Source organism: Paramormyrops kingsleyae, chromosome 1, assembly GCF_048594095.1.
Source record: "Paramormyrops kingsleyae isolate MSU_618 chromosome 1, PKINGS_0.4, whole genome shotgun sequence".
Classification (NCBI taxonomy): Eukaryota; Metazoa; Chordata; class Actinopteri; order Osteoglossiformes; family Mormyridae; genus Paramormyrops; species Paramormyrops kingsleyae.
Window position 1 is genome coordinate 11,852,458 of NC_132797.1, and position 23,813 is coordinate 11,876,270.

Below are 23,813 nucleotides of genomic sequence, written 5' to 3' on the forward strand. Positions count from 1 at the left end.
TGTTGTATAAATTAACATTAAGTGCTGCAGGTTTTTTTTTTCTTTTTCATTTTCCCCCTCTTTTTCACAAGCATTGTTTGTAATTATCTTCATCAAACTGGGGAGGGGGGAGGGGGCAGATACAGATACAGGACCCCAGGGATCAAAAGGAGAGGCAGTTAAAAGGGAGCATGTAACGAGGAGGGTGGCGGTCTTCTCACACTCCTGCGAGAAAGCGGGAGCACGCTCTGGAGTGGAGGAGCCAGGCCAGAGTCCAGCCCGGAGTATGGAGGAGGTCCTGCAGGTGGGGGCCCGTGAGGTGGAGGAGGGGGGGTCATGCGCTGCCGGGGGATGCTTGGAGTCTGCGGCTGATGGAGATGTTTTCTTGCCCCGCCGTAGTCTGACTGTAGGCGGCGGAGGCTGAGGAGATGAGCGCCATTGTTTGGTGACTAAAGGTCACTCCCCCCTCGAGAGTCGTGCTCCTTCTGTGTCGGCGCTCGGTCGGCCGCCTCGTTTGCCCGTTTTCCGGTTTGTTTTACTTTTCCATGGCCCAGCTGAGGACATCACGGACAAATGCGCCCCCCCCCCCCGGGTACAGCAGAGTAAATGGCCAGGCAGCATGTTTGTGCAGCCGTGCTCCAAGCGTGCGGACAGGCCTGTCGTGCTCTGCGTGTGTGTGCGCGTGTGTGATTTTCCTCTTGATTGGCCACCCGTGGTGACACTGGTGAGTCTGTCCTCTTCCCGCGGACGTGCCGTCAAGTTCGGTGAATCAGCCGGAATCAGTGTCGGATGCTCCTGGAGCGGACTGAAGCTCAGCGCTTTGCACATTCAGGCATTGTTCCCCCCCCCCCACTCTTTTAAACAATCTCTATTTAAACCCCCCTACAGAACTTTGCCTCTGCCACATGCAAATGAGCACCGAATAAGGCTGGCAGTGTGAAATCGGGAGCGATTAAAGCCCTGGAGTTTGTGTGGCCCTTCCCCTCGACACCTGCCCCGGCTTCCCGCGGCGCACGACAAACACGCCACCAGCAAACATACCCCTTTTCCGGGGGAATTTCACCCATCCACCCCTCGATTATGTAAAAAAATTTTAAAATGAATTTAGACATTTTAAACGCAGCATTATCCAAATGCAAATTTTAATAATCCGCCCCTATCAATTAACACGGGGATCTTGTTTCGTCTGCAAACGGGCATTTCGGAGTCGGTACTAAGTAATGGAGCCCCTAACCTCATGAATATGTATCACTGTTTAAACCTTTCGTACCGCGGATATACGGATGAAATTCATCGCTCCGTTCCCGGCGTTCTGTGGCAGTGGCGTCCCCCCCCCGCACCCGTTTGTACCCCATGTGACCTGGTGGCGGAATCGACGTATGTATTTGGTGTGGATGGAGACCCACTGCAGAAGTGTGGTCATTTTCACACCCTTTGACTCGCACCCTCACCGGTCCAGCCAATCGGAGAGCCGCGCGACGACCCCTGCGATGCACCGCACCTCTCGTCTCAAATGCTGCTGAGTGTTTCCTGTCTCTCTGACAGCGGTGCGGGATGCAGGGACTCCGAGACTCAGACACTGTATACATCAAGTGTGTATTCACAGGCCCTGTCTAATCAGATGCCTGTTATGTCACTAGTCTGATTGCGGCGACTGTTTTGTGGTGTGTTTGTAATTAGGTAACAGACGCTCACTCTCCATATTCCCTCTTCTGTTTGGGCTGAGAATGAAAAGCTTCTGGACTGATTCTTATCGAGTCTGAGTGTCAGGCTGTCCCAGTGTGACAGAGAATTTAAACCCAGCTCTGTGGGGATCAGATGGAGTACGGAGTATTAGTGTAGGATTGTATGAGTGTTGTCATATCTAATGTAAGTATTGAGCCGTCCTTGTCCTTCGGTGGTCGGTGACTCTGGCCCCCATTGCTCGGAGAAGTTCCACTCAGGGCTCCTGACTGGCACATCAGTGCGTCCGCGCGTGAACACGCCTGTTTGTGTGCTCGAGCTGGTCTGTCATCTGTGTTTGCGTGTGCCGGGGGGGGGGCACGTGACAGTGGCACGTGTGACGGAACAGCAGATAGCACAGGAGACAGTGCAGTGGGATCACTGCTCTCAGATAAGACAGCCAGAAAGCTGGGACCAGCACATGCAGGGTTAATGTGCGTGTGTGATTTTTACGGTATGACAAATTTATGCAAGTCTAAGGCAAAAGTAAGCAACTGAATGTAATAATATTTCCTATTTATGCATGATAAAATATTTGGAATCGATGTTTTGTGATTGTAATAGAAATCTGACTTTGTCAATGGAAATTTAAAGGGATTCAATAAATAATAATTTGAAATTCCAGTTTTTTAAAGAGCATCAAATGATGCACTTTTGTAGATTATTTAAATAGAAGAGTGTGAGAGGTGCGTTACGTTGTCTTTAATGGTGCCGCCTGAATCGCACCGGAGCGCGCTAAAGAACCAAAGGAATCCTTTAAAAATTAGCATCTTCAGCGTGATGTTTTATAATCGTTTTAAGTAGGTTAAAGAGCCCCCCCCCCCCCAATTATTTCCTGGCCTGGCATGGTGTCGGGGCATGGGGGGGTCAGGGGGCAGGAGGTGCCACACTGCCACCCAGGTCATGGTTCCAGGTCCAGGAGGCAAGGACTTCTTATTTGGGCCAGATGTTCTGAAGCAGCTATGGGATTTACCCCCCCCCCTCCCCACACACACACACACACCTGCTCTGGCGCAAACACATACATACATACATACACACATAGAGCGACGCAGAGATACACTCGCGCAGACATGCATCCGCAGACGGTGGAGGGACTGCGTCAGTGGCGGAAGTCTAATCAGAGCCCCCCCTTCCCCACCCTTGGCAGCTTGCCGTGCGGTGGCTGGGCCTGCCCCCCCGCCCCGGGGCCCCAGAGGAGCCCAAACAGGTGCTCTCCACTTTTGATTTCAGCGCTTTTAAATGAATCCTGTCAGCTCAGCTGTTAAAACAACTGTCACCTCCAGCTGCTCGTCAGTTCTGGGCTGGATTCTTCACAGCCTGCCAGTTTCCGGGCCCCGGCACAATGACGCGGCCCCTTTCACCCTCCCCCCTTCCTGTCTGAGCCCTCGGCCCACCGGTCATACCTGTTGTTTACCACCTCACTCTGAAAATAAAAAGCATTCCGGGTGCCATTTTGCTCAGCTGTTTGTTATTTGTATACATATTTATCTATGCACCTGCTACCTTACCGTCATGGGTAAATGTGTCGGATGCATAGGGGGCCTTCTGCTCTTATGGAGATCATTATGGGCCCTTAATCTTCCAGTTGGATCAAAAGCGATTTAGTACCAAAGCAGTAAATAAATATCCATCCGTCCAGTGTCTACCTGCTTCTCGTAGCCGGGGCCGTTTATCCCAGGCAGCATAAGGCACAAGCCTGGGGTACACCCCCTGGTCGGGATGCCCCTCCGTCATCGTGTATCTACCCCCCCCCCCCCCCGAATTAGCTGTATTAGATGTAAGCTTTTAGGTATGTGAATGTAATGCCCATGAAACAGACACTTCCTGCTGACACAGAGCACAAGAGAAGTGCCGTAACGTAACAATGCAGCACAGCCCACCCTGCTATTTATGCTGTTAACCAATCACAGCCCCCCCCCCCCCCATGTCTACGCCATATTCTAGGAAACAGAAGAAACCAATTTGGAGACACATGCGTGTGTGTAGCCAGAGACCCAGTGGCCGTGCCCTGCGGGACATGCCTGTCCGGAACATTCCAGCACCATTTAAGTGCTGTTAACAATTGGGTAATGGCTGTCACGTGGTCCGCTGTGCCCTGAAGCTGAGGAGGGGGACAATGAGGGCCATTCTTAGGGAGAACATTCTAAAAGCTCCCTGCTCGCGGACAAAACAGCGTGTGTGTGTGCCCAGCTCCCCGAGGCAGTTTGTTAGGTGTGTGTGTGTCTGTGTGTGTGTGTGTCTGTCTGTCTGTCTCTCGAGATCAGGTGGATCGAGGTGGGCAACTAGCCGTCCCTGGGTACGGATAGCTGTCGCCGTGATGATTGGCACTTTTCTGTCAGGTTGTAGACAAAAACACACAACTGTCCACCTGATATTGAGGGCAGTAAAGATAACCGGGTTCTCCACGATAGCCAGTGCGGGCAGTGAAGATAACCGGGTTCTCCACGATAGCCAGTGCGGGCAGTGAAGATAACCGGGTTCTCCACGATAGCCAGTGCGGGCAGTGAAGATAACCGGGTTCTCCACGATAGCCAGTGCGGGCAGTGAAGATAACCGGGTTCTCCACGATAGCCAGTGCGGGCAGTGAAGATAACCGGGTTCTCCACGATAGCCAGTGCGGGCAGTGAAGATAACCGGGTTCTCCACGATAGCCAGTGCGGGCAGTGAAGATAACCGGGTTCTCCACGATAGCCAGTGCGGACGGTGAAGATAACCGGGTTCTCCACGATAGCCAGTGCGGACGGTGAAGATAACCGGGTTCTCCACGATAGCCAGTGCGGACGGTGAAGATAACCGGGTTCTCCACGATAGCCAGTGCGGGCAGTGAAGATAACCGGGTTCTCCACGATAGCCAGTGCGGACGGTAGGGTAACACATGTCCCAGCTCCGAGCACACTGATAATGAGGCACGGGGGGTGTAACGTTTGGGCTCCTTTATGCTGGGGTGCAGAATTATTATGGGATGGGGGCATTTGTTACAGATGGAAGTTTCAGACTGAAGCTGTGTGTGTGTGTGTATAAGGGCTTGACTGTATCTGTAAAGGTGAACCTGTGTATGTGTGTGCGTGTGTGTGTGCGTGCGTGTGTGTGTGTGTGTGTGTGTGTGTGTGTGCGTGCGAGCGGGTTTACCTATCCTTATGGGGACATAATGTCCCCATAACGTGATAAATATCCGTTTTTTTTCCCTTATGGGGACCGGTTTCCTAGTCCCCATAAGGGAAAACTCTATTTTATAAAAATCGGTGACTGCTATGAAAAAATTAAAAATGCAAAAACTCTTGTATTTTGTTAGGTTACTTATGGTTATGGTTAGGGCAGGGTGGGGGTTAAGGTTGTCATAGTTAGCGTTAGCATTTTTCCCATTGAAATGAATGAGCGGTCCCCATAAGGATATGTTTACCCTACACGAGCGTGTGTGTGTGTAGTGTGTGTGTGTGTGTGTGTGTGCGTGTGTGTGTGTGTGCGTGTGCGTGCATGCGTGTGTGTGTGTGTGTGTGTGTGTGTGTGTGTGCTTCCCGAATCCCCGACTCACAGGGGACCAACTGCATTGTCACCTCTAAGTGATGCAATAAGGCCTGGCCTCGCCGCACCGCTGATGGCCGCCCGGGGACAGACTGTCTGGGCTGGGGGGGGAGGCGGGGGGGTAGAACAGAGGGGCCCCCGCCACTGCACAGATTGGAAGTGTCACTTTCCATTACAAGGCGGCGTGCCAAAGGACACACGCGTCCCGGCCCGCTTCACTACACGCTTTTGACAATACAAATCTGTGCGTACAGGGGGACGGGGGGAGCTCAGCCCGGGCGGGGGGGGGGCAACCCTGTCCTGCAGGGAGGGGGGGTTGGGGGCTGTTTCCTGGGTCTGATTCTCAGGTTGGATCAGTCAAAGCTGCCTTATTAACATTGCAACTGCTTATATGTTCATTCACAGTAACTAAGCTACAAATGTTTGAGTTTTAAACACGGAGTCTCCCATTTTATTCTGCTCGGAAGCTGAAAATGCAATAACTGGCACCCCAGGGGGGGTGACCCCAGCCTTGCGCCCCCTGCTGCCTGGGTCAGGCTCTAGGCCACTCACAACCCTGACCAGGATAAGCGTTTAGAAGATACTTTCTGGTAAAATATTATACTCGTGAATTTTAAGTCTGAGATTCTTATTTATATATTTATCTATCTATTCATCTGTCCATCCATCCATCCATCATCGACACAGATTATCCAGGAGGGCTGCCTGAAGGCATTCCCTGGAACACTGGGGGTTCCCTGGATGGGATCACGGTCCATATATTTATATAATTAGCAGAATTTATTTGATTTTGTGGTTATGCTTTATAACGCTTCTCTCAGGCTGGAGTCAGAGATGTGATATTAGAGAGACATTTGAGAGGAGCTTCCATTCTGTGAGGAAATGGACTTTGGAGGTACAAAGTTCAGGAAGGAGGAATGAATGAGTCTGAGGATCCCGTGTGCACTTTGATTGGCTGATGTACCCATGATTGACAGCTGCCTTTGGCCCTTTGGGCGAATGGGATGGCTGAGAGGGCGAGGGGAATCTGTGTAATATTCCATGTACATTAACCAGCTACTCTGTTACAAGGAAAAACCTTGAAAATGACACTACAGGATCTTTGGAATATAAATACACATGGTAGGACATCAAGTTTGCAGTCTTTTACAATCCTCTGAGGTTTAAAATTTAAAAGATTTTTTTTTTCCCTCAATGTCAAGCCCTCTGTGCAGTTATTCCTGCGTGCCAGTGAAATGCTGGCAGAGAGCGTTTTCTGCCAATGTCGTTTTGGCCGGGATTTTGGTTGAAATAAAATTGGACATAAGCAGCCACAACACCATCTGTTACCAAAAAGAAAGGAATTTCGAAACTGAAAGGGCATAATTATGTTTTAGATAAATGGATTCACGATATATGATGCCAGCGGATCTTGTTATTAAGTGCTCAGTCAAGGTGTCCGCCGACAGCCGCCGCTTCCTGTTTGGGCTCCTGCGGCATAAGCCGGGAAAAAAAATAGTCTTTGCGAAACAGCAATCATAAGAGGGACAGTATTTATTTTAATGATTATTACTGTTATTACTGAGGGAGTTACGTATCCTCCTGGTTTCTTCAGTTTTCTTCTAATTGCCGTATTATTGTTTTTGTGATGGTTGCCATAGTGACCTTTGAACCTTTGGAAAGGAGATAAGAACCATGTTATCCACCGTGTTCCTGGGTTAATCTTGCACTGTCTGCTCCCTCTGTTGTGGGGGAGGCAGATTAAAAAGCCTGTAGTGGCTTTATTGGCCATACTGGGACCCAGTTTCCCTGGGAGCTGGGGAATGATGCCCCAGTGACGACATACAGTGGGCATCTGCTCGCTTGTTGCCCCCCCCCAAGCTGAGAGACGCGCGTTCCCCCGGAGACTGCTGTCTGGGAGGGATCGTCCTCTGAAACGCATCTCAGAGGACCCCGCGCCCCATCTGTGTGGCTTCTGTGTGACTGGGGTCATAGTGAGGGGAGGGACATTAAGAAACACCCGGAGCTGCGGTTGGCTGGCAATGCCCCTCCGAGCAAACGCCATTGGCAGTTTTGCCCATCAGTCCTCCAATGGATATGACACATTACTATTAAAATAGCGCTTTGATCTAAATGCTGGCATCAGTGTGTTTATGTCCTATTGAAGTTCCAACTTCTGTCAGGTTTCTTTTTAAAACATAATGGTCATAATGAACATAAGATCAATCCCCACAACAAGCATTTTACATTAAAAAATTACAGTAATTTTCTTTGTAATCAATTGTAATCATTTTCTTTTCAGGGATATTTCCACATTTTTTGTATTAGACATATTTTCCATTATAGTGAACAATGTTTTCTTTAAAAAAAAAGATGATGATATTTCTATTATTAGTGAAACGTCATTTTATTTTTATGTTAAATATTTATTTTTAAGGTGTTTCTTTAGTGAGCAGCAAGGTCTGACACACAGAAGTTTGAGCTGTATATCTTCCACGAAAGCGGCGTCGAAATATACTCTTTTTCCTGAGTAAATTTGCCGGAGGGGGGGGGAGCACGACGATATTTTGCAGAAATCGGCTTGTAATGGGACACTGCGCCATAGCAGAAGTGTGGCGGACTCCGGACAGGCGGGCATGGGACGAGGAAGCCAGCGTGCGAGGCGGCGCTGCGCTACTGCGTTGTCGCATGCAGGGGGGGGAGGAGCGGGGGGGTGGGGGGGTTGGAATGGGATGAAAGGCCCCATGAAGGCTGCACTATTATGGCAGTTTGCAAACCTTAGATAAACTCCGGTGGTGCTGGTATAATTGGTTATTCAATCCTGGCCCTGCTCTCTGCTCTGCTCTGCCAAGGGGAGTCAATGTGGAGCCTGTTGCGCCTGGCCAGGCCGGAGCCAGGGCCTTTCCTGTGGGCCCTACCCACCCTGTCTGGGACTGGCCCAGTGACAGAGGCCCTTTTGTTGTACAGAAGGGGCCTGGTCTGTCCCCTCCCTCTCCTCTCTTGCTCCCTCTCTCCTGCTTTTTTCCTTTTTTATGAAACATCTCCCGGTTTCACATATATGAGATAGTTGGAAAAAAAAATTAAAAATGGAGCAGTTGTTTTCAGTGAGTCAGGGTTAACGTCTGAGCGAAAAATAGCCCAGTGAGAGAGATTACATTGTTTGTGAAGTTGGAACGAATGCAGAAAGCCTGTGTTGAAAGGGTGTTTTTTCTTCTTTTCCTTTTTTTGCCTCTTGACATCGTAGAGCAGTGAAATAAGCGCGACCGTGGAGTCCATTCCGGCTCTGTGGTCACAGTTTCACAGGTAGCTGACATTTTAAATACAGCCGACCGCGGTGGCCCATTCTGGCTCCGCGCTCGCAGTTTCACAGGTGCCTCATTACCTGGCCGGGCCGCTTCAGACACCCGCTAGTTTGTGCCTCCCGGAGACAGATGTTCAGGTACTGTTGCGATTAATTTTATCTTTTGGTATAAATCTATGTTGAAACCAGAAAGAGTTTGGGGTCGAGGGTAGAATAGGGCGAAGGGGGGCGGGGGGGGGCACGGGTTGTTTCTCCCCGTCTGGCCAAAGGCTGCATGCCGTCATGTCGTTGTCATAGCGACAGTCCGGCGAGGGAACTGTGACATTTTTGGATTTCAGGAAGTACCAGCGAACACAGAGTGTCATTATCAACGCTGCCTGTCTTCAGGACGTGGTGCCGGACACATCTGTGTGTGCCACGTGCGTTTCTGTTAAACGCGAATTAAGGAAAACCTTTCTGAGCACGTCACTTCATTTTCAAAGGCTTTTATTGTTCTATAGAGACATCGTTGTTACATGCCAATTCCCCTGCCCCCTTCCTCTGGTCCTATTGCTTCTCCCCTAATTTATACCCAGACCCTTCACGACCCCCTCCCCCCCTCCCCAGCCTGTCCAGCACAACCCCGTGAAGGACCCTTTGGGCACCAGCCAGGACGGCCATGGTTATTAACCGTCGACGGCCGAATTTCACTGGAGAAGCCAGCAACACCAAGGCGTTGCGGGTTACACTCACACTGGACGGTGGATCCAGCTCACATCCCTGTCATGGGGAGGCAGGGGCAGGGTCGTCTTCAAAGGGAATCAGAGAGAGTGCAGGAAAGCAGGGCGCCACCTGCTGGTTGGGGTAATGCGCGCGGCCGATTCTGTCACAGTCAGCCTGTGTCACTTGTTCAACACAGCCCCACTTACAAGTGTGAAAGAAATTTTAATTAAAACTTTTTAAACCAGGGCACCTTATCCGAGTTTCATCAGCAAAAGAAAGGTTCATTTCAATTACAATTGAACTCGAAATTAAAATTAGATAGGAAAAAAATAAATAAAATTACATTGCAATGTTTATCCAACCAATTTGCAATGTAATAAAAAAAACACAGAAGATTAAATTGTTTGAGACTGAATTCGTCACATCCCGTTCTATTTTCTGTTTCCGTGTGCTTATAGCAATGTTTTGTCATATTAATACAGTGATCTTTGAAGTCGCGCTGCACTGTATTTGCACTGCATAGATTAAATAAAAGTAGTTAGTAGTGTTCCTAATTAGATTTTGATTTCGGTGTATTCCCTTTAACAAGCGATCAGCCTGGGCGAACCGCCGGCGTCTCTGTTCTCTGGTACCTTTCGCTGGACACCCTCCGCAGTAACCCCCCCCCCCCCGGTTGTCTTGCGCTGCTCCAGAGTTTGGCTCAGAGATGCTTGTGCCCCCCTTCCCTCCACCTCCTTATGTAGTTAAGACCGCAGGCCGTCCCTGCACAGCTGTACGCAGCACATGCGATCACATCTGGCCGAATGCTCGCCGCATCTATCAAAGCAGCAGGATGGGGGGGGGGGGGGGGCGTTATCTCCCCACCCCTTCGAAGGCCGGGCACACAGGGACACTGTGCCTCATAACAATCCTGTGACACTGCTCCTTATCCAGCAGGAGGCGCCATCCGTAGACCAGTTGGTCACACTCATAGCGCACGGTGTCCAATTTCCTGCCTGATTTTCCTTTGCTCACTCGGGGAGGTCAGGAAAAATAAAAGCGGGTGGTGGGGGGGGGGGGGCAGGCAGACAAAGATGAAGGGGGGGGGCAGTTTTTACTCGTCCTCCAGTCGAGGTGATGCCTGTCTGTAACCCAGCCAGTCTGTCCATCTTAATTTTCGATGCCTCTCTGCCTCACCTTTATTCACGATGTAAATGCTCTCGTTTCGGACAAACTGAGCTTCCGTTATACAGCACCGGCCTGCTCCTTATTAATAGTTAAAATGGACTGACTGTCGCTAGGGACAATAGCAGCGTTATTAATAAATGAATATAATAACTATTATTGCCGTGGCACTGGGGAGAGAGCCCGGAGAATGGCTGCACACGGCCATTTGTTGTTCCCTCTCACTTGTCAAAGCTCTTTGGCTGAAAAGCCTCTGTCATTGTTGCACTCGGGTTGGGGGGGGGGGGTGGTGGATGGCATGCAGGAGGGGTGGGTGGGGGGTGGGGGGCCGCGCTGAGGGCTAATAACACCTGTTGGGGTGAAAGTGAGACAGCTGTCAAGAGGGGGAAAAAACAGTAGCCAGGATTGTGCAGGGGGGGTCGTGGCGAGGGGGGGGCGGCCCTCCATGCTTCCAGTAACGGTATAACGTCCAGCCCCCCCAGGCCCTGTAGTTAGCCACTCGACGGTCAGGGAGCAGACCAGCACTTCACTCTGCCCGAGTCTGCGTTCACGCTGGTGTTCCGGCTCCGAGGGGGTGACTTAGAAGATACCGGAAAGAATAGTGTCCTCTGGCGTGGGGGGTGGCCCCAGGGAAGAGAAGTGTCACAAAAACGTGTGGAGAGAGGTAAGGGCCTTGCTCGTGTGTGTGTGTGTGTGTGAGGGACAGCGAGTGTGTTTGGGACAGCAGGCTGGGATCGTGTGAGGCCTGGGTGTGAGCATCTCAGGGATTTGGGGAAGGGACAGGAAGCAAAAGTCACCTGTGGGGTATGTCAGCACCATAGTGGGTCGCACAGCTCTGCGTAGTATGAGTGTGTGCATGCATGTATGTGTGTGTGTATGTGTGTGTGTATGTGTGTGTGATTGTGCGTGTGTGTGTGTGTGTGCATGTGAATATGTGTATGCGCGTGCATATGTGTGTATGCGTGTGCAGATGTGTGTGCATATGTATGTGTGGTGTGTAGATGCTGTGTGCAGGGCACTTTGTGCCAGTGTACTGCATAATGAACGTTCAACACTTTGTAATTTTTCCCAGAATAATAAGTGATATATAAGTTGTCTCTGATGGCATTAATAAATGACTGCTGAGGGCTGTTACTGTAAAAGTGTGAGAACGTGTTGTTCGGTGACGCAGATTTTGGGACTGATGTTATATAGTTACATGAGTCTGATCTATAACAGTGCTACGCCATTCCATGTGAGGGACAAAACCAGAAAAACAGTCACCTTCAGATACATAAGTACTATAATATTTATGGCCAACATGGTGCTTTTAATACTAAAGCTCAGTAATTACTGAACAGGTTATCATAGTCACATGACCACAGAGGTGGGCGGGACATATGGTTCTGGGCGGAGCCTGGTGCCACCCCCCTCTTGCCCAAGTTTCTTTTCATGGGTCCTTCTGCAGGACACCCTGCTGGAAGACTTGGAGCACAGATCTGCTATTTTTAGCCATAAGAAATGGAGAGAGTCCCTGCTGTGGGGAAGTCTATGACAGAGCTTAGGGGCTGGGGGAGGACCCTTAGGGGCCGGGTGTCTGCCTCGCTCAGTAGCCCCCAGAGTGGTCTGCTTCCAGAGAGGCCCAATGCCGCACGGCAACCCAGTGGGGGCGGGGGGGGGGGGGCTTAGGGGTGCTGCTGTGCTGGGTGTGACATTGAGGGAATCCGCCATGTGGCCGCACACTCTGGTGTGTGTTTGTGCGGTCATCACGAGAGTGAGAGAGAGAGAGAGAGTGAGAGAGAGAGAGAGTGGTACAAATGCAGCATTAGCAACCATTTGAAGCTTAAGTCCCAAAGATTTGACGTGATCATCAGGTTGTTCGTGCCTCTGGAAATCCCCACACAGTCCAAACCCCCCCCCCCCCCCCCCACAATGGCGTATTTACCAACAGCAAATCGTGGAACTGCTCAGAGCTCCACAGACTCGCCAGCGCCTCCTGCAGGCCGACGGCACACTACGATAAGACTCATTTTTAAATCTCATCCCCTAATACCCCATACCCACTCTGCGCGGGTCTCGTCCCTGGGACCGCTGCCGGTCGCAAGTAGGGCGACGGGTAGCACGAGACACGGAAAGCGATTAAGACTTTAAAAGTCGTGTCATCCCCGACGGGGAAAAGAGAAGAGCGGAGGGGGAGGGAGGAAATAATCCTGAAAACAAAGTTTTCGCTCATCATCAGCAGTCAAACGTGGGGTCATGGTTTTAATTCGCAGCTGTCGGGATGTTTCCGATCGGGTTAATCCCGCGCCTGCGGTACGCTGGATCCAAACAGATCACGGCGTACAGATGGCCGCCGCCCGCATCAGCACGCTTTTTTATTACGGGTTTTGTTGTAATTTTCCCTTCGGTTCTGTTGAGACGTTGTCCTTGGCAGGTTAGCAATTAGATGGGGGGGGGGGGGGGGGTGGAGGCAAAGAAAGCAGGTACCTCGCATGTATTAGAGAAACAAAGCAGCGGCTTCATAATGTGCCCATTGTCGTGGGTGCATTTAACATCCTCTTTGTTTCATGGACCAAAGGGCTAATGATTCTCTAACAGCAGGTGAGGAAACGCTTCTTCTTTAGCTCTTATCTGCCTGTTGATGAAGCCATTAGGGGCAGGAACACAGTGGGCTTACAGCAAATGGACTTTAAATGAGCTTTATTGTGCCGTAGTCCATCCATTTTAATTCCTCTCTGTTCTGCCCCCCCCTCGCCCCTCTCCCCACACAGAACCCCCCAGCATTGAGAGGCTGCTTTCCAAGGACTGGAAGGACAAACTGCTGGCCATGGGATCAGGAAACTTTGGGGAAATTAAAGGTAACACAAATTGCTTTGTATTTTTTTGCATAGCCGGTCCTCAAGCCGCCAATTTTAGATGAGTTGGCTGTTATTTCTGTCTCTCTGTCTGCCAGTTTTTCTACTTGTGTGTCTGTCTGCCTGTCTTTCTGTTCACCTTCCTGTCTGTCTTATGTTTATGTACATAATCTCTCTGACCGCTTTCTTGTCTGTCTGTATCTCTGAATGTCTGTATCTCTGAATGTCTGTCTGCCAGTCTGCTTTCCTGTTTGTCCGTCTGTCTGTCTGTCTGTCTGCCAGGTTTCCAGTTTGTCTGTTTGCTTTCCCATCTGCTTGCCTGCTTTCCTGTCTCTGTCTGTCTGCCATCTTTCCTGTCTGTCTGTCTGCCTACTTTCCTGTCTCTGTCTGTCTGTCCGCCTACTTTCCTGTCTGTCTGTCTGTCTGCCTACTTTCCTGTCTCTGTCTGTCTGCAAACTTTCCTGCCTGTCTGCCAACTTTCCTGTCTGTCTGCCGGTCGGCCTTCCATCTGTCTGCTTTTCCGCATGCCTGTCTTTCTTCCTGCCTCCCTGCATCCCTGCCTGTCTGTCTCCCAGCATATCCCCCCTTCCTCCCTGTCAGTTCTGCACCACTCCCAGCTATGCGATCTAGGCCACTTCGCACCAACCGAGCAGCAGTCACACGGTTTAACCAGCAGAAGACCATGTATGACATATGACAGTAACAGTGAAATCGTGTGTGACAGGAGATGAGGAGCAGCTGTTAGACTTCAGGACTGGTTACTGGCAGAGCAGCTGAAAACGTGCTATTTGACTAAACACGCGGGGATCGATTTTTTATTAAGAGTGAAGAGGGCAGAGGGGCTTCAGAGACTGAATCGTGTCTCTTTCTCTGCTTTGAGAGACGAACCGTCTGATGAAGTTCCAAAACCCACCCCATGCCGAGCAGATGCTTCACTGTTAGCGTGTGCAGGAGGCCTCGGGATACAGTGCGCGCGTGTGCCTGTGTGTGCGTGTGCATCTGCGTGTTTTAATCCGCAGCCACGGCCCGCTTCTCACTCGACACGCCAAAATAAAGGGCGTATGAAGCAGGGCTGTGCAGGTCAATGGGCGTTGACTTTGGCTCCGTGGCCTTTCAGGGCTCTGGAGCACCTTTTAGAGGCCATACACCCCCCCCCCCCCTTCCCCGTACAGATGAGTTTGCCTTTAGAGCCACCCAGACGGTAGGGTGCAATAGAAGGGGCATGCTGAGACGTGGGGTCAGGTGCCCTAAATAGTAGACACTTTGGAAGAATATAAATGCTGCAGTACAAAGACTTACAGGTATTAGTGGAAAGTTCAGGTTCAGAAAGTAGAAATCCAGACCAAGATTTTGTTTCAACCAACCAGTTGAGTATATATAACATTCACGTGGTACTTAACTGGTTGGCTGGAACAAACTCTTGGTACTTGCTGGACCTAAACTTCCTACCTCTGAGTATTATTATTATTATTATTATTATTATGATTTTGCATGTCCTCCCCTTTAGGAGTTGCGTGGGTTTCCTTAAGGTCCTCCTGTCTGGCCGCTATAAATTGCCTGAGCGCTATGATTCTGCATGTGTCCTGTGGTGGACTGCATCCCTCAGCCGTGTGCCCTCTGCTGCCTGGGATGGGCTTCAGGCCCCCCAGCGCCCTGACAAGGATAAGCGGTTGGAAGATGGATGGATATTACTATCATTAGCGATACATTAGACCCAGCAGAGCTGAGAACAGTTAGGGCAAATTGCCCACAACATATGTACTGAGCGAATCGTGAGTTAAAGCATAAACCCCACCTACAGCCCGTGGCCATAATAGTGAACATGGATTCGACACAGCCTGTAAAGAAGCAGCCTCGGGGACACTGCTGAAGCTGTGCTGAAGCTGGTCACAGAAACAGCTGATAGCTGGACAATTATCCAGAGTAGAGGGTGGAGGGTCCCTGTGTGGTGGGTCCCCATGTGCTTACAAGCCCCAAGTGCGGAGGGTTCCAGTGTGCGGACAGGCCCCAAGTGCGGAGGGTTCCAGCGTGCGGACAGGCCCCAAGTGCGGAGGGTTCCAGTGTGCGTACAGGTCCCAAGTGCGGAGGGTTCCAGTGTGCGGACAGGTCCCAAGTGCGGAGGGTTGCAGTGTGCGGACAGGCCCCAAGTGCGGAGGGTTCCAGTGTGCGTACAGGCCCCAAGTGAGGAGGGTTCCAGTGTGCGTACAGGTCCCAAGTGCGGAGGGTTCCAGTGTGCGGACAGGCCCCAAGTGAGGAGGGTTCCAGTGTGCGGACAGGCCCCAAGTGAGGAGGGTTCCAGTGTGCGGACAGGCCCCAAGTGCGGAGGGTTCCAGTGTGCGGACAGGCCCCAAGTGCGGAGGGTTCCAGTGTGCGGACAGGCCCCAAGTGCGGAGGGTTCCAGTGTGCGGACAGGCCCCAAGTGAGGAGGGTTCCAGTGTGCGGACAGGCCCCAAGTGCGGAGGGTTCCAGTGTGCGGACAGGCCCCAAGTGAGGAGGGTTCCAGTGTGCGTACAGGTCCCAAGTGCGGAGGGTTCCAGTGTGCGGACAGGCCCCAAGTGCGGAGGGTTCCAGTGTGCGGACAGGCCCCAAGTGAGGAGGGTTCCAGTGTGCGGACAGGTCCCAAGTGCGGAGGGTTCCAGTGTGCGGACAGGCCCCAAGTGAGGAGGGTTCCAGTGTGCGGACAGGCCCCAAGTGAGGAGGGTTCCAGTGTGCGGACAGGCCCCAAGTGCGGAGGGTTCCAGTGTGCGTACAGGCCCCAAGTGAGGAGGGTTCCAGTGTGCGGACAGGTCCCAAGTGCGGAGGGTTCCAGTGTGCGGACAGGCCCCAAGTGCGGAGGGTTCCAGTGTGCGGACAGGTCCCAAGTGCGGAGGGTTCCAGTGTGCGGACAGGCCCCAAGTGCGGAGGGTTCCAGTGTGCGGACAGGCCCCAAGTGAGGAGGGTTCCAGTGTGCGGACAGGCCCCAAGTGCGGAGGGTTCCAGTGTGCGGACAGGCCCCAAGTGCGGAGGGTTCCAGTGTGCGGACAGGCCCCAAGTGAGGAGGGTTCCAGTGTGCGGACAGGCCCCAAGTGCGGAGGGTTCCAGTGTGCGGACAGGCCCCAAGTGAGGAGGGTTCCAGTGTGCGTACAGGTCCCAAGTGCGGAGGGTTCCAGTGTGCGGACCGGCTCCAAGTGAGGAGGGTTCCAGTGTGCGGACAGGCCCCAAGTGAGGAGGGTTCCAGTGTGCGGACAGGTCCCAAGTGAGGAGGGTTCCAGTGTGCGGACAGGCCCCAAGTGCGGAGGGTTCCAGTGTGCGGACAGGCCCCAAGTGCGGAGGGTTCCAGTGTGCTGACAGGCCCCAAGTGCGGAGGGTTCCAGTGTGCGGACAGGCCCCAAGTGCGGAGGGTTCCAGTGTGCGGTGTGTCCTCTTGTGCGGAGGGTCCCCATGTACAAAGGACCCCTGTATGGTGGGCTCCCATGTGCGGAGGGTCTATGTGTGTGGTGTGTCCTCTTATGCGGTGGGCCCCCGTGTGTGATGGGGCCCTGTGTGTGTTGGGCCCTGGTGTGCGGTAGGCCCCCATGTGCGGAGGGTGCCCGGGTATCGAGGGTCCCCATGTGCGGTGGGTCCCTGTGTGTGGAGGGTTCCTGTGCGTGGGGGGGCCCCTATGCTGGCTGCCCCCCAGGGACGCGAATGAAATCAGCAGCTAATGGAGGCGCGTGGCGGCCGCTGATCTGCTCCTGCTCCTGCCTCTTTGCCTCGCTCCTCTCTTCATTTCTGCTGTATTTCTGCTGCTGGGAGTTATCTGCTAAGCCTGGTCATTAATTAGTTTCAAGGGGTTCTTGACAAGTATTACATTGTTACAAATTAGTTAATTACTGGGGGATGTGATGTGCGCTGGGTTATACAATCTGCCTAAGGATGTTTGTAAGAGGAGGAAACCAGTTATTGATCCGCCGCCAAAGTCCTGGGTGCGGAGGTGAAGGCCATCGTTCATGATTAATGAAGCGGTGGGGGGGGGGGGGGTGTCGGGGGGTGTGCGTGTGCAAGTGTGAGGGAGCGCTCACGTGTCAGCGAGGCGTGCGGACACTGCCGATTTGAATATGCAAAGTGGCGTGCGATTTCTCATGCGTGGATTTTGTTTGTGTGTGTGTGTGTGTGTGTGTGTGTACCCCTAGTATGCACAATGCCAGCCATCACACATGACTGATGGTCTGACTCTAAGGATGCAGGAGCACGCCTGTGTGTGTGTGTGTGAGTGTGGGGGGGGCAAGGGGGGTAGCCCCCACACTGGTGTGCTTTACATAAATGGCCCCATTGAAAACTGTCAGTCACCAGTAGCTAACTGTGCATGGTGGTGAGGGGGGGGGATCTCTGTGGGGTTTCCATGTGGGAGGCACCTTCTCCCCTCCTTCAGACCACCGGCGTGAGGGGGGGAGCGTCAACCGGCCCGGCAGAGTGTCCGCGGGGTGCATTGCGGTTTATCGGCATTTTTGACCATGTGATCGTTTGATCATGTGACTCGTTTGCTGGATGGTACGTAGGGCGACACACATGTAGGGATCAGGACTGGGTCCGCAGACCTCTGACACATGGTAAATCAAACCTGACCCCCCCCCCCCCCCTTGCCAGGTTAACCATGGCAGGTCTGACAGTTAACGCTACAGACAACCTGCATTCCTTCCCAGCTGGGGTGGGGGTGTTGGGAGGGGGGGTCGGCACAGCCACTGAAAGAAAGCTTTCTTTGATCCCCCAAAAGCACGACCAGCCACCCCCCACCCCCCCGCCCCGGATGGCCCAGCTTCTCCAACACAAGCGTCTTTCTTGTCTCACCTACCCCCCGCCCCCCCCAAAAAAAAAAAGCACATGCATTTGAGAGTTTGGCCAGCAGGCCGTTGTTACAGCTGTACCTTTATATTTCCACCGGGCCCCCATCATGACAGTTGCGTTTATTGTCCATTGTTGATGCCGGGGCTGAGGGCTGTGGGGTGGGGGGGGGAGTTCTCCAGGGACAAATGGCGATCACTCTCACTTTCCTGTGAGGTTATGGGGTCCCCTCCCCCGTGATCCATCCTCATCTGGTTCTCCTGGTCAGGAATGTGTCACTGGTTGAAGGGTGAAGGTATCAGTTGGGAACAATAAGGCTTTGTGCTGACTTGGGGGGGGGGGGGGCGGCAGGGAATGAGGTGCATGTTAATGTCACTCAGAAACAGGCGCACACACACGTGCATCAGCCCCCCCCTCCGCCCGGAACACACCGACTCGCTGAAATAGCGGTCCCCCAACCCCACCCCAGTCCGCTGACTTTTTCATCTCAGTGAGTTGTGGGGGGATCATCTCGTGTTCCGGTGCCCCCACGATGCCGGCAAGACAGAAGCCGGGAGGAAGACATGGCTCCCACACTGGTGCTCCCTCTCTCTCACTCTCTCTCTTGCTCGCTCGCTTGCAGGGACCCCCGACAGCCTGGCGGAGAAGGAGAGGCAGCTGATGGGCATGATCACGCAGCTGACCAGCCTGAGGGAGCAGCTGCTGGCCGCCCACGAGGAGCAGAAGAAGCTGGCCGCCTCGCAGATCGAGAAGCAGCGGCAGCAGATGGAGCTGGCCAAGCAGCAGCAGGATCAGGTGAGCGTGCGGTGCGGACACACCGGGGACATGGGCGGGGCCGGGACACGGACTGAGGGGACTGAGACATGGGGGACACAGGGACAGACATGGGGAGGCAGGGACAGAGACACAGAGGACACAGGGATGATGGCATAGACAGCAGTGGCACAGACACAGGGACACAGACACACCAGGGACACAGATGTAGGGACAGAGATACAGGAACACGGGGATGAGGGCACAGACACAGGGACACAGATCACAGGGACAGAGACACACAGATCACAGGGACAGGGCACACAGGGATGCAACAGAGACATGGGGACAAAAGAATAGGATCAAAGGCATGTGGATTCAGATGTGGGGACAGAGACGCAGAGACACTGACATGGGGGGACACAGGTATAAAGGCAGACACAGAAACAGGGACATGAAAAGATGGACACACAAACACACACAAACCAACTAACACAACAGATGAACACAGTCACTCAGATACACTGTTTTGCTAACTGTTCCTCAGTGACTCTGTGTTGCTGCAATGTTGAAACAGAAGTGTTAAGCAGCTTGAGCATCACATCTCCCTGTCTCTGTCTCTGTGTCTGTGCCTCTCTGTGTCTGTGCCTGTGTCTGTGCTTCCTTTTAGATCGCTCGACAGCAGCAGCAGCTCCTGCAGCAGCAGCACAAAATCAACCTGCTCCAACAACAGATCCAGGTCAGTCTCCAGCTGCGCGTCCAGAATGTCTGTCTGTCTGTCTGTCTCTCTGTCTCTGTCTGTCTGTCTGTCTGTCTGTCTCTCTGTCTGTCTGTCTGTCTGTCTCTCTGTCTCTGTCTGTCTGTCTGTCTCTCTGTCTGTGTCTCTCTATCTTTCTGTCTCTCTGTCTGTCTCTCTGTCTGTCTGTCTCTCTGTATATCTATATCTCTGTCTGCCTGTCTATGAATCTTTATGTGTCTGTTTGTGTTTATGTATGTCTGTCTTTGTATGTCAGTGTGCATTTGGCCTCCTGTCCATACTGTAACCCTGCATCTCAGCCCCTGAAATGGCGTCCCGACCCCTGTAACGGACTCCAAGCTGCTGTCCCATAATGCTCCACCGTGCTGTCAGTGACGCGCTGTTAGCAGTGCACATCCCATAATACAGGGGGGGCCCTGTAGACCAGGCCTAAGCAGCAGGGTGAGCAGTGTCCCTCAGGGCCTGAGGCGGGACCCCGTCTCCCCCAAAACAGAGACGTCGAGCCACCCCCCCCCCCCCCCCCACGCTGGAGCGTCGCCATCCTGCCGTTGTGCGTGTGACAGCCACCCCCCCCGCCCCCCCCACTGAGCCCCAACGTGTGTTTCCCAGGGCGTGAGACAGAGCGCCGCGTCTGTGCGCGGATGACAGGCCCCGGAGCGGAGACTCGCCCCTCCTGAGTGAAATCACGGGTCAGCGACCTGAAAACAAAGACAAACAACTCGTGTGTTTCGTGTGCGTGTTTGTTTGCGAAGGACAAAGACTCTGTGTGTGAAAGCGAGGGAGAGGTGGCGTGGATGCAAGCGGCTCTGCGTGTGTGTGTGCGTGTGGGAACGAGGGGAGCCGCAGTGTGTGACCGTGTGTGGAAGCGTCACGCGGGCCCCGTGACCTGGAGGCCGCTCAGCGCCTTTTCCCGTGACTCCTCAGCCCCTTCCTCTTAGTTATCAGGGGTAAATCAGGGCCCCCCACCCCCCATGGAAGCGTTCCTGTAGGTGGCCCTCTCTCGCTCTTTCATGAGGTCCAGGTCCAGGTGGGGAGTAGGCGTCGTGCCCTAACTGCCCCTCTCCCCCACGTCCAAGTTCCAGACTAAGGTCCCTATCCCCTCACCGCAACCCCCCCCCCCTCCCCCTGCCAGCCCCCAGCACTGTTTTGCTAACTGTTCCTCAGTGACGGACGCTGCCAGAAAAGGAGACAGTTCTAATTAAAGTGTTCCGGGAGCCTCTGTTTCCACGGGGACCCCCCCCGGCAGAGAGCTGGCCCCCCTGCGCCTATGAAAGAAACACCTGCCAGGCCCCGTGGGGGAACCGAGGAGCGGGGAGGGTGAGCGCGGGGGGAGGTGGAGAATGGCGTAAAACATGGCTTATCTATTACGCATTCACCAAGTTAACAAGACTAATATTCCTACTGCTTTGTTAACATGCAACTGTGTCGATACTCTGATATCCTGCATTGTCGGGGTAGGGGGAGGGCTCTGAGGGTCCCCCCCCCGCACTGTGTAGTCCAGCGGCTCAGACCCAAGCTCACACTGGCGCCCTGCCGGTCCAGTCCAATGGGTATAATTCCTCCTTTCCTAGCAACACTGGGTCTCCCTCAATGCCAGGCATATGTGAGGCATTAAACAGCAAACAGTATTGCTCTTACCGTAATTAGCCTAATAAACACACCACTAATAATGCAGAATCGGCAGGATTTGCCGGGACACAGTAGGCAAGGGCGTTATGTCCAGGCCAGAATAGAGGAGCCTGGATTTCATTTAATGGGATGTAAGGGTGCTGATGAAAACCCATTTCCTGTGATACCACTTCCTGTAAAACAGTGCCATGGAAACTGGGCCGGAACAGTTCGGGAATGTGAGAGATCCGAGTTCCTGTCCGCCTGAAAGGCCCGCAGGACAGATCCTCACTCAGGCCTCACTGGTGGACACGTGTTGATCCGACACGACCGCAGGATTTCGCTGTCCGGCGTGCCAAGAACAGGGAGTGTCACCCCCTCCCCCATCTGAAATCGGCCTATTAGTGTGGAAAATTGTACTCCACCCCCCCCAGTCATTTTAGCGCGGTAATCCTCGTTGCATTTCATCGTACATGGACTAACATCAGAAACTGCATGGCGTCCAGCTTGTCCACCCCCCCGTCCGCACGTACACGTGAACCCTGACTGCACCGGCCCAGTTCCTCTTTCCGCCCCCCTCCATGCGGATTTTTTGGCAGTTTTATTCATGTCACGTGACCGACCGGGGCACCTGGCTTTCTCCCGCGGCAAAAGGTTGTATGGAGGTGTCACAGTTGAGTGGAAAAAAAAAGCCATAAATAAAGTATACATTGTGACAGAAAAGGGGAATTGGCCGAAACAGAGAACCGAAAACATCTTTATTTATCAAACACTCACCAAAAAACACTCATATTGTCATTATGCAAATGAGACTTATGAGTAAAATAGAAACTGCATTCAACACTTTTGTCTGAAAAATCTGCAAAGCATGAAAACCGGCAGCTATTTTTATTCAAATAAGGGGAAATAAATATTTTTAATCTGCTTTTAAACAGTGCAGTTCTTTTCCAGTTGCTCTGTGGCGTTTTGCTGGCAGTAAGTCTGGGTGATGTATGGGTCGCCCCTGCATTTGTGGCCTGGGAGACCCCGTGTTGGGCCACATGGTTCCTCCGGCCCTGCTGGACCATGTGCAGATGTCAGAGAGAAAACACCCCTCACTTCTGGAAACTACAGGCCCTCTGAGAAACAGCTTGCTCAGAGAGAGAGAGAGAGAGAGAGAGATCAGTTAACTTAACCCAGTTAACCAGGAAGTATAGCCTGGCTGTAAATTGGACGATTTTTAAACAATATCTGAATTTCCCAGCAAAATCTGGCAAATAACTGGACACTAATAAGATCTTGCTTACTGACATGTGGTGTCCAGTTAAGGTTATAATTATTAGTCCCCTGTCCAAAATTGAACAAAACCATTAATTTTTCAAAGAAAATGACTGGTATTTAAAGTGTTTATGAGAATTGCTTCCAAAAGCAAAAGACACAATTTCCAAGTTTGATAAAAAAACGTTTTACTGATGCTAATTGAAACAAGAAAAACACAAAAATAGCATGGCCAAAATTATTAGCCTTCTGTCAATTAATAGTCAATGTAGCCCTTCTGACTCAACTTATAACAACCTTCTCCTGTAGTTTCTCACAAGGTTTGCATAAATCTCCGGAGGGGTCTTAGATCATACCTCCATTGCAAATTGTTCCAGCTCATGCAAATTAGATGGTTTTCGAGCGTGGACCTTAAACTCGCGCTGTTGCCAACGGTTCTCAGTAGGATTGAGATCTGGGCTTCCGGCGGGTCACTCCAAGACCTTGATTCTATTGTTCCTCAAAAAGTTCTGGACCAACTGTGATGTGGATTTGGGTCATTATCTTGCTGAAAGACCCAGTGACGACCCAAAGCCAGACTGGCAGCAGATTCCTTAAAACCATCCGTTAAAATGTCAGCGTAATCCTCTTTCTTATGCCATGTACCCAAACAAACAGCCCCACAGCATTATGCTCCTACCAGCTGTAGGAAGTGTGTTTTTAGGGTGGAAGGCCTCTCCTTTCCTTCACTGTATCCATGTGCCCAGACAGCTCTAGTTTTGTCAGAGCAAAGGACAGACTTCCAAAATTCATCCACATGTTTCGGAAAATCCAGGGCAAACTTCAGTCTAGCTTTAATACGCTGCTGTATGAGCAGTGAAGTTTTCCTTGGCCAATGATCTCAAAGCTTCCCACCATGAAGAGCCCTAACCCAACAGAAAAGGCCAGTTCAGTGACAGTGGCCTTTGCAGTGATCCAGGGGTTCTTGTTGGCATCTCCGATTATTTTCCTCTCCAAAGTCTTTGAAATCTTGCACTTGCAATCGTGCCCAGCTTTCTTTCTGACAGAGTGGGTCACTTCGCATTTTGCAGTGTACCCACCCCCCTTAAGATGCGCATCTGCTGTCTTTTCCCTGAGGTCCAAACTTATTTGTTTGGTTTTTGGCACGATGAAATTACTTTTCACAGAGAAGATAAGCATGATACCTCTCGATCTTGCCTTTACGTGCCACTAGCTCTGCTCCTTTCAGTCCATTTATTAGAATGTGGTGCTAATTGAGCTCATCACCTCACATGGGGTTCCAGTTGGACACCTGAACATCTAACTTTACTGCAGTACTTCCTGACAGATTCACATGGGGCTGAAAATTTTGACCACCCCAATTTTTAATAAAGTTACATATACAGCAATATAGAAACTGTTTGTTAAATAAAACTGTACCATTTGGAGGTTT

General features: G+C 52.0%; 1 protein-coding gene across 11 annotated transcripts in view; it reads left to right on the forward strand.

The window, feature by feature from the left end:
• Positions 1–23,813, forward strand: part of sox5 (SRY-box transcription factor 5) — a 153,288-nt gene that overhangs the window by 102,405 nt on the left and 27,070 nt on the right. For all 11 annotated transcript variants that reach the window (XM_072709597.1, XM_072709598.1, XM_072709599.1 and 8 more), the window contains 3 exons: positions 13,123–13,209; positions 18,629–18,801; positions 19,430–19,498. In XM_072709597.1, the coding sequence (XP_072565698.1) occupies positions 13,123–13,209; positions 18,629–18,801; positions 19,430–19,498 (329 nt within the window). The remainder of the gene's footprint in view (positions 1–13,122; positions 13,210–18,628; positions 18,802–19,429; positions 19,499–23,813) is intronic.